At 40.6% G+C, this 11,437-nt stretch overlaps 1 protein-coding gene across 1 annotated transcript; it reads right to left on the reverse strand.

Annotated features, from left to right (window-relative positions):
• Positions 1-8,930: 8,930 nt before the first annotated feature.
• LOC118653857 (melanoma-associated antigen B3-like) lies at positions 8,931-9,971 on the reverse strand. Its single transcript, XM_036304708.1, has one exon. It carries the CDS (start codon positions 9,969-9,971, stop codon positions 8,931-8,933), a length of 1,041 nt encoding a protein of 346 aa, XP_036160601.1.
• Positions 9,972-11,437: the final 1,466 nt, after the last annotated feature.

An 11,437-nucleotide genomic window follows, 5' to 3' on the forward strand; every position in this document is an offset into this window, starting at 1 on the left:
AATACTGTAATGAACATGGGGTGCATATATCTTTTTTGGGTAGTTTTTGTTTCCTTCAGATAAATACCCAGAAGTGAGATTGCTGCAACATACAGTAATTCTATTTTTAATTTTTTGAGGAACCTCCATACTGTTTTACATAGGAGCTATGCCATTTTACATTTCCACCAATGTAAAAGGGTTCCCTTTTCCTTACATTCTCAACAACACTTGTTATTTCTTGTCTTTTTTATACTAGCCAGTTTAACAAGTATGAGGTGATAACGTGATAGCTTATTGTGGATTTGATTTGCATTTCCCTGATAATTATTGATGTTGAGCATGTTTTCATGTATCTGTTGGCCATGTGCATGTCTTCTGATTGTATCTCTTTAATTAAATTTTAATTGCTTTATTTGCAAAATTAGTTTTGTGTCTTCTAAAATTAGTCTTGAATATATATATATATATATATATATTCCAATTCTTCAGTTATTTTTTCATTTTTTTAAAATATATTTTATTGATTTTTTACAGAGAGGAGGGGAGAGGGATAGAAAGTTAGAAACATCAATCAGTTGCCTCCTGCACACCCCCTACTGGGGATGTGCCCACAACCAAGGTACATACCCTTGACTGGAATCGAACCTGGGACCTTTCAGTCCGCAGGCCGACGCTCTATCCACTGAGCCAAACCAGTTAGGGCTTTTCAGTTATTTTTTAAATTGTTTGTCTAGGTTACTAGAGATTTATAGAATGAATATTCACTGTCTTTTATCCAAAAATATCTATTTCAACTCACCCCTTCTTTGTTTCATTTTTTTTTTTTTTTACTTTTCTTTGGTCTTCTACATCACCAGATTTATTCCCTGACATCCTAGTGAGTTTTCTACTTATATTGTGGAGGTTTTCCTCTGGATTATTTTATTTTTCTCATCATTCTCTTTTAAGCTCTGTTAATTTAGTTCTGTTACATTTTATTTATCAATTAATAATTGAATGGTTTTAATTTGAAGGTAGAATAGCTATAGGAACATTTAAAAATTATAATAAAGCATAAAAATTGAGTATTTTCCTTTTTTACTGTTGACAGTATTACAGATGTCCCCATACCCAACTCTTGCTCCCCTCCACCAATCCCCCACCCTTCCAGGCCTTCACCACATGGACTATGCATATATGTATAAATGTTCTTCAGTTAATCTTTCCCCATCCCCCTGCCCCCTCCCCTCTGAGATCTCTCAGTCTGCTCCATGCATCCATACCACCGGACCTATTTTGCTCATCAGTTAATTTTGTTCATTAGATTCCACATATAGCTGAGATCATGTAATATTTGTCTTTTTCTGACTGTTTTTTTCACTTAGCATATTAATGATAGAAAATGTCCAAGCAGAGGGAAATATAGTTGCAAAAATGTAAGTTATTGCCTATGAACAATGGTGAATTCAAGGAATTACTTTAATGTTTGTGACCTATGAAAATTGGGCATTTTATTGATCAGTAAGTATTATCTAACCTAATGGACATCTGAAATATAATAAGAACATTAAATTACCAACTTAATTCCACAAAAATAAATTTTAATACTTTTTGTAATATATATATATATATATATATATATATATATATATATATATATATATATATATATCTGCTTTCATTTGGAAACTTATGTGTTTGGGATTCCTTGTAGGACCCAAAGCAAATGCTGATTATAAAATCAGGGGCCTCTGAGAATCTAATATGCACAGATCAATGCTGATGAGATTTGGCTATCCCTAATAGTTTCATGACAAGAGATATAATTGATGTTTATGCTTCAAATATAATTCATCAACCCAGAAGATTTAAAATGCTGATAAAGCCACCTGGCAACTTCATGTATTTATTGGTTAAAAATCAAATTTTTGTCTTTTTATTGTAAATATAATAATTTTAACATTTATATTAAGGAGAATGTGAAAGAACAGAAGGTACTGTTCACACATCACATTTACAAAGTAACCTAAACTAAAAGTAGAACTATGTCAAATAAAACCTAGTCTACAGAAACCACAACTGGTAATAGTGTGACAAAAAGCAGACACTTGGATGGGAAAAAGTTGATTGGGAATATAGCCAAAATACATCATGCATGTTGTGAACAAATATATTTGATGAATAGGCTTCAGGTTGCGTAACCAAACAAAAGACCCAGATTTAAAATGTAAACACTGCCCTAGCTGGTTTGGCTCAGTGAATAGAGTGTCGGCCTGCAAACTGAAGGGTCCTGAGTTCGATTCTAGTCAAGGGCACATGCCCAGGTTGTGGGCTTGATCCCCAGTGTGGGGCGTGCAGGAGGCAACTGATCAATGACTGTCTCTCATCATTGATGTTTTTAGCTCTTTCTCCCTCTTCCTTCCTCTCTGAAGCCAATAAAAATATACTTTAAAAATAATCCTATATAATAAATAGGTAATATGCAAATTGACCATCACTCCAACACACAAGATGGCCTCCCCCATGTGGTCAAAGATGGCTGCCCCCATATGGACACAAGATGGCCACCACAAGATGGCTGGCAGGGGAGGGCAGTTGTGGGCGATCAGGCCAACAGGGGAGGGAAGTTAGGGTCTATCAGGCCTGCAGGGGAGGGCAGTTGGGGGGTACAAGGCCTGCAGGGGAGGGCAGTTGGGGTCGATCAGGCCAGCAGGGGAGGGCAGTTGGGGGGGACCCAGGCCTGCAGGGGAGGGTAGTTGGGGGTGACCAGGCCAGTAGGGGAGGGCAGTTAGGGGCAATTGGGCTGGCAGGGGAGCAGTTAGGTGTCTATCAGGTTGGCAGGGGAGTGGTTAGGGGGTGATCAGGCAGGCAGGCAGTCCTGGATTGTGAGAAGAATGTCTGACTGCTGGTTTAGGCCTGATCCCCGGGATTGGGCCTAAACCAGCAGTCGGACATCCCTTGAGGGGTCCCAGATTGGAGAGGGTGCAGGCTTGGCTCAGGGTCACCCCCCCCCATGCATGAATTTCATGCACTTTGCCTCTAGTAAAATAATAAAATAAAATGTAAACACTGCCCTGATAGGTGTGGCTCGGTTGATTGGAGTGTCATCTTGTACACAAAAAGTTTGTATGTTCAATCCTGAAGGCAACAGATTGATGTTTCTCTCTCACATAAATATTTTCCTCTCTCTCCTTCTTCTCTAAAAAATCAATTAAAAATGAAAATAAAATAAAATATAAACACTAATCACAATTTCTGCTTTGGTTGCTTCTATATGAAGATTAATGAAATCATATGAATTAGAAGTACGAACTCACTTTTTAAAAATCTTTAAGAGACTGAGAATTTACTCATTAATTATTTAAAGGTGTTCAAGGAAATATCCTATATAAGAAAAGCCTAACATGCAAATTGTCCCCTCAGGTGGTTGTTTGACCAGGAGTTCAACTGCTCGCTATGATGTGCGCTGACCACCAGGGGTTGGCGCGGAACATGGCAGGAATCAGTTATGTGCTATGACCTCTCACCTGTTACCTGGGGCAGGGGTTGATGGGGATAGAGGTGCAGTGAGAATGTGGGGTGTCCACCAAGCTTGCTCTCACTCCCTCTGTAGCCCTCCCCAGAGGCCCATGCTGTGCCCAGGCCCACAACATCTGGCCATGCTCACCGCATCTCCGTGTGGGGACTCGGGCACCATTACTCAGGTGGAGGGGGTGCGCACAGGGACACAGGGGCCCAGATGCTGTCCAGGGCCCAGAGGTCAGCTAGGACCTGCCCTTCCACACCAGATGCTTATGCTTCAATCGCAGGCCAGGCCTAGGGACTGCACCCATGCACAAATGCCATGCACTGGGCCTCAAGTATATTTATATCACCTTTGAATATGATCTGTCAAACTAGCAGTTATATTTATGTATACAGGTTTCAATGGTACAACAAAGGTACCAAACATTATAATGAAGGTTACCTTACTTTTAACAATAGTAGTTTTATAAAATAAAAATCAGAAATATTAAGTAATCACATAAAAGAAACAAAATAGAAGACCAAGCAATAATAGCAACAAAAATGTACTCTTTTTCTTTAATAAATATTCAAGTAAAACAAAGCTTTTAACATAGTAATTTAGATTAATCTACAATATCTTTTTTATTAGCGAGAGAGAGGAAGGGAGAAAGATAGAGAGAGAAACATCGATGATGAGAGAAACATTGATCTGCTGCGTCCTGCACGCCCCCTACTGGGGATTAAGCCTGCAACATGGGCAAGTGCCCTTGACCAGGTTTCAAATTGGGGACTTCTTGGTTGACAGGTCGATGCTAAACCACTGAGCCACAGTGGCCAGGCATACAATATCTTTGAAGATGTTAAAGAAAATAACAGAAATACAGGAACAGAAGACTATTTTTCTTTTTTTAAAAATATATTTTATTGATTTTTTTACAGAGAGAAAGGGAGAGGGATAGAAAGTTAGAAACATCAATGAGAGAGAAACATTGATCAGCTGCCTCCTGCACACTCCCTACTGGGTATGTGCCCACAACCAAGTTACATGCCCTTGACCAGAATCGAACCTGGGACCCTTGAGTCTGCAGGTCGACGCTCTATCCACTGAGCCAAACCGGCTAGGGCAAGACTACTTTTCTTGATATGGACAGTCCATTTCCCTACCTGGAGGTGAGAAGATTGTGGTAATTTCCTTCCATGTTTATAATTCTGTAATTTACATACTAAATCTTTACATATGTAAAATCATATAGAAGTTGAAACAGTCTGCCTATCAGCCAAATATAAACAACCAAAATTTAAAAACCCTTGGTCTTTCCTGCAGGCTTTAGGCAAAAGAGAAGGAGCGAGTAAAAACATTTTTTTCTTTATTTTTATTTTCAATTTTAAAATTTTATTTTATTTTGATTTAACATTTTACTCTTTCAATGTTTTTAAAATTTCTTTTTAAATTATAGTTGATGTACAATATTATATTAGCTTAAGGTATACAACATAGTAATTGGACATTTACATACCTTACGAAGTGATCACCCCCGTAACTCTAGTACCCACCTGGCACTGTACAGCTATTACAATATTATTGACTATATTCCCTATGCTGTATTTTACAATTTGTAGTTAATTCCTTTCACCTTTTTGCTCATCCTCCCAACCCTTTTTCTAAAATCACATTTTTATTTATTTGTTTGTTTATTTATAAATATATTTTTATTGATTTCAAAGAGGAAGGGAGAGGAAGAGAGAAAGAGAAACATCAATGATGAGAGAGAATCATTGATCAGCTGCCTCCTACATGCCCCACACTGGGGATTGAGCCAGAAATCGAGGCATGTGCCCTGACCAGGAATAGAACCACGACTTCCTGGTTCATAGACTGATGCTCAACCACTGAGTCAGGCTGGCCTGTCCACATTTTTTTTAAAAAATCTGTAATGACTTTTGTTTCTGACTAGAATTCTAGTCTGAAGAAAAAAGTTCCATGGTGAAATATTTACAATTGTCATCTTGCTTTCTATAGTACTAAAGAGAAGGTTATAAAAATACCAAAGCGCTATCCAATCATCAGTTAGAGCGGCAAATTTAGAATTCCCACTGGAGATATGGAAAAACTATTATTTACTCCCTTGGCATAAGGGACAGAAAAGAAAGTGAAATCATGAAACAATGATGCTTTGGAGGGAAAAAATACCTGTCACTCATTGTTCATATAATCAAGAGAGAAAAAGAAGAATTTCCATTGGAATTAATTTTTTCCTCTTTTTGTTTATCTTAATACAACCAACTCAAGGACACATGGCTAGTTGAGTGATGTCATGAAAGTCTGTGACAACATTTTTCTTCTTCTTTTTTTTTTTTTTTTTTTTTTTTTTTTTAACCACGATGCTTTCCAAAGCATGTGACATTTTCCTCCACAATATCTGTTCTGACCTCATAGAGTTGCTATGGTGATTAAGTTAGAACAATACCCAGGAAGGTATCTGACAAATAGTAAGTGTTGTATTTGTCTGTTTATTTGTTTATTAAATACATAAAGGAATTGACAAAAGTAGGTTTATAGTTACTTGTATGGAAAAAGACACGAAGATCATAATTATTACAACAGCGTTATTAACTCAAAAGAATGTCAAAATGCAACAGACTGTAAACATACTTTTGCCTGGCCAATGTTTTTAGAAGTCAGTTAACAATAGGTGTATTTCTAACAAAATCTGCTACTTACTACTTTATTAAAGTGAAATCAACTTTTTGGATTCATATAAATGAGTATAATCAAAACTATACCAATGGTATTGTGGGGGAGGGGGAAAATTAAGGCAAATTAACAGTTGAAAATAACCAAATTTAATCATGCATGTAGGTACAGGGGTTCCACAAGAATATGAGACCAGAGGATAATTGGGAAGTTAGGCTTATATGCTAAGAATAAGGGGTGAGATGTGGTTTGGGAGTTCAAAAGAGATGAAGGCAATTCATATGGAGATAAAAAAATGTTTGGTAGACAAATTTTTGTTGGGTCATCTTTAACAAATTGGACAGTCTCTGAGCAATTTTTCCTTCTTTGAGCAATTATTTGTTTTTTTGTGTGTCACAAAATTTGATTCAACAGCATTGATGACATCAATGTTCTAAAGACTTAAAAAAAAACAGTTGCCCATTATTTAGTTACAGCTCTTGCACATGAATATTTTATTCAAATAATCAAAAACAAATTTAAACTGAGTTTGACAAATATTTGCACAGAAATTATAGCACTGACTTCTGATGATGTATGTGAATTCTGTTAAAAATTTCACCTGTTAAAGTGAAATTACTGAAGATTGAACTAACCAATGAAGCACCTTTCTTATTTTTGCGGAATTCAATGAAATCAATTGCAAAATTAATTACATTTGATTCCAGGAAAAGGGTTAAATATATAATATTTGTTCAAACAAAACTGACTTAGCAATCATTTATTACTAAGTGATTATATACTGACAATTCTGCTTTTACTCAAAGGCAAACACTTATTCTTAGTGTGTTGTTTTGTTTGTTTGTTTGTTTGTTTTTTGGTTTTTTTGTATTTTGCCAAGGACCAGCTCTTTCAGACATATCCAGATGTCCTTCCATCCAAACTTACTCTATTTTTTCCCACAAAAATCCTAACCCTCTCTTACACTTCACCTAATTTTACTTAAGATACTCTAATTAAATTCCCTTATAATGCAATAGAATCTGAATCTACCAGTTCAAAGCAAAAAGTGTCAACATGGTGGCTCCCTGTACATCTCACCTCAAGGGAGTATACCATTATTGTCAGAAACTCCCTGGAGAGAGTGTGCATAGAATACCCCTTTGTTTACTATACTTTCTAGCAGAGAGATAATAGCAGAGACTGATGGCTGAATTGTGTGCCCTAAAATTCATGTAGAGGTCATAACTCCCAGGACCACAGAATATGACTGCAGTTGGAGATAACGTCTTTAAAGTGATGGTTAATTTAAAATGAGACCATTAGGATAGGCCATAATCCAAACTTAGTGGGGTCCTTATAAGAGTTTAGATCACCCAAGGAGAAAACAGGCATGTGTCCACCCAAGGGACAGCCATGAGAAGGGGGTAGCCATTTGCAACCAAGGAGAGAGGGCTCAGAGCAAACCAAAACTGCTCTTACCTTGACATTGGAATTTCAACCTCCAGAACTGTGAGAAAATCAATGTCAGTGGTTTAAGCCATCCACTCTGTGTCATATAGTTAGGGCAGCCTAAGATAACTAATACTCTGTCCTAAAAAAGAGATTGTATTTATGGATTATCTGCCTAATCAAATTAATTCCTAAGAGCATGGTCAATGGCCCCCTCTTTATCCCATGAGATGAGGTTGGGATTTCTGCACTATGGTGATGTGTGTCCAAAACCACAACACTGGGCCCTGTAGAGATGTGATTTCTTAATGATGCAAGCTCACAAGATGGGGGAGAGGGACACCACATGCCCCATGGTGGCAGGAGGGGGGTTACATTCAGGAAAAGTGAATGAGAAAGTTCTTGGGGAGGCAGACTGGGGCGTATCAAGAGGATGCGGTGATCCGTACTTCCACTGCAGCATGTAATCAAGATGGTTTGCAAAGCCCACGGGATGGTAGGAAGGGAACCCAACTACTTAGGAATAAATAATATCTGGTCCTTGTCCCCTTCTAAAAGATGGATTTTGGTAGGGAGTTTATCTGCAAGTGAAGAATATGGAGGGGAACTTGTAGATAGCCCATTTGAGTCTCTGCTGGTTTCAGGGCAGGTCAAGGCAGCACATATTATTGGGTCTTCATTTTGGACCTTTCACCACAGTGCTGTTTTCTATGCAAATATTTTCTCTCTCAACTCAGACATCTCATCTGAGTGTCTGGCTTCTGCTCACCAGTCCCACAGCCTCATCTACTCCACCATGTAGTACAACTGAAAGTGACGCCTCCCAGAATGACTTGCAGTGTCCCCAAATGTAAACTGCCTTGTCTCAGAGAATTTACACTTACTGCTTTCACCTGGAACACCTCCCAAATCACCCACCCTTCTTAATTTTCCTAGAAGGCATAGAGAGTATCTCAACATCCTCCTTATGTGATTGAAGCTCCTGCTAGCAAAGTTCTATGAAGGGAGGCTGGGTCTTTATCTTAGCATCCCAAGTACTAACACAGGGCGTTCCTAAAGGCATATGTTCAATTAAATTTGGGGAATAGGCAATTATGTGTGAAAGAGATCTAACAGGCTAAGATTTACTATAACCTGCATCCTTTAATAAGCTAAGCATATAGAGGTATAAAACAATTTTACAAAAGAAAAGATGGAAAGAAGGAAGGAGAATCAAGGTGGATGATATTTTATTTTTTTTTCTATTATTCCAACAAATTTACTGTGGGATTCTTTCCCATGTGCATGCAAGATTCTATCATGATGTCATATATTTTGTTCATGACAAAGTTAATCCTCATATTTTACTAGCTGTGGAGACACTGGTGGAGCAGGCCATGGAACATTTCCGGTACTTGGTACCAGTGCCATTTCTGGCTGCCCATTTGGCTTGTACTCTTTCTAACTCCTCTCTCAAAGCTTCATCGTATTGTAATGGGAAGTCAGTTGGATCCTTTTCGTTGAGCTTGGCCCAAAATTCCAGGACCTTCATCTTGGTTGTTTCTGTGTAAGCTTTGGGGCCCCAGAGGAACTCGTAGGATGGAGGATCAGTGTTGGGCACCTGGCGGTACTCCAGGTACTCTAGCTTCACTAGATCTTTGGTGATAAGCTTCCTAGGTTCCCCATACATGTAGTGTCTCCTCCCAGAGAACACTCGCATGGAATTCAGGAAGTTCCAGACCTCTTCCTCACTGGCACAGTTGCCATTTATGAAGACCACACCCAGGACATTCATCAGGAGACCAGTCTTGGGTAACCCCCTGCCAGGACGCACCCTCCCCTTATTGGGGAGTTTCAGTTTGCTGACAAGTTCATAGGCCGGTTTGATTGTGTCTGCTGCCTTCAGCTCAACTGCAAAGAGTTCCTCAAGACTCGCACAGGCTCTCTTGAAAATCTCTGGAAATTGGCGACGGTACTTTCGGTCAATAATATTTACCATGTCTTCCTGCAGAATGAGCTGCTTCACTCTATACTTGTACAAAACAAACTTCTGCAACATCTTCACCTCCACAATCAGAGGATCACGATCATGGCATGTGTTCTCTAGAGATAGGACCTCAGAGGAATATGAATGCTCCTCATCTTGACTCTTCGCAGATTTTGTGTGTAAAGCATCTGAAGAGGTAATAGAGGTAGTTGGAGCTCTGCAAGATGCCTGGGAAGTATGAGTTGGATCACTAGCTGATGAGCTCTTGGGATTACTCTTCACACCAGAAGATGAGAAGGAGGGGGGTTTTTCTGTTGTGGCAGCTGCCTGCAACATCTTGCAGCTATCATCTCCATCTTGGGAAGCTTGATTCTGCTTTTTGCAGTTCTTACTCTTGTGCCTCCGAGGCATGCTGACTATGGTCAGAGAAATTGGTCAGGAGGGTATTAGAAGGATAGGTAATGAGAGTCCCTGGTGGATGAAGGTCAAGAGTGTATGAGCACCTTTGGCATAGGAATAGCACCTTGATTGCAGTTCTCCCCAAGGGCACCTATCTAAAAACCCTCAGGGTTCCAGATCTAATCATCTTGTGCTTTGGGTAAACTTTAGGCTGCATCCTGCCAGTCCTACCTCAAGCACACTGAGGTAACAGTAGGGGCTGGTAGTCTTGGAGTTTGAGGAGTCTGTTATTTCATATTCAAGGACATCATTCAACTAGTGGGATGCCATGGGACAAAGAAGAATGAAGTGAAGGAGTCCCTCAACTCATTAAGCCTATCCAGGTATTCCCAGTGTTTACTTCTTAGTGGTGCGTTTTCTGTCCTGGGTCTTTGGGGTCCTCAGTCATCACTAAGGGTCCTCATTTGGCTTCATATCAGGCCTTGTGGCCCCAACCCTTTAGTTGAATAGTGGCTACACCTTCAAACTAAGGATTTCACTTCCCATGGACCACATAAAAATAAGTGTTGAGAGAGCTTCAGCCTGATACCACCATCTGGGGTTTTCAAGTGCTGATAGTGGAGTGGGGTCCGATGCCTTTTTATCCCTTCTATTTAGAGTGAATGTACCCTCTGCCCTTGCTTTGACCCACTATTCTCATCCTATATAATAAGAAAATGATATTCTAATTATCCCAGATATGCTAATTAGTCACAACAAGTATGAAAATTGACCATCACTCCAACACAAAAGATGGCCTCCCCCATGTTGTCAAAGATGGCCGCCCCCATGTGGACACAAGACAGTCACCACAAGATGGCCTGTAGGGGAGGGCAGTTGGGGGTAACTAGCCTGCAGGGGAGGGCAGTTTGGGGGGGACCAGGCCTGCAGGGGAGGGCAGTTAGAGGTGACCAGGCCTGCAAGGGAGAGCACTTAGGGGGGACCAGGTCTGCAGGGGAGGGCAGTTAGAGGTGATCAGTCCTGCAGGGGAGGGCACTTAGAGGTGACCAGGCCTGCAAGGGAGGTCACTTAGGTGGGACCAGGCCAGCAGGGGAGGGCAGTTAGGGGGGACCAGGCCAGTAGGGGAGGGCAGTTGGGGTGACCAGGCCAGCAAGGGTGGGCAGTTGGGCGGACCAGGCCTACAAGGGAGGGCAGTTTGGGGGCACCAGGCTGGCATGGAAGGAAGGTTCTGGGTGACCCAGGCCTGCAGGGGGAGGCAGTTGGGGGGTACCAGCCCTGCAGGGGAGGGCAGTTGGGGGCAACCAGGCTGGCAGGGGAGGGAAGTTGGGGGGGGGACCAGGCCTGCAGGGGAGAGCAAATAGGGGCAATTGGGCCGACAGGAGAGCAGTTAGGCATCGATCAGGCTGGCAGGGGAGTGGTTAGGGGGTGATCAGGGTGGTAGGCAGAAGCAGTTAGGGGCAATCAGGCAGGCAGGCAGG

The sequence above is a fragment of the Myotis myotis genome, unplaced genomic scaffold (assembly GCF_014108235.1).
Source record: "Myotis myotis isolate mMyoMyo1 unplaced genomic scaffold, mMyoMyo1.p scaffold_m19_p_4, whole genome shotgun sequence".
In the NCBI taxonomy this organism is placed as follows: domain Eukaryota; kingdom Metazoa; phylum Chordata; class Mammalia; order Chiroptera; family Vespertilionidae; genus Myotis; species Myotis myotis.

Coding starts and splice junctions, on each gene's coding strand:
- LOC118653857 (XM_036304708.1), bottom strand. CDS start 9,971: ATGCCTCGGAGGCACAAGAGTAAGAACTGCAAAAAGCAGAATCAAGCT.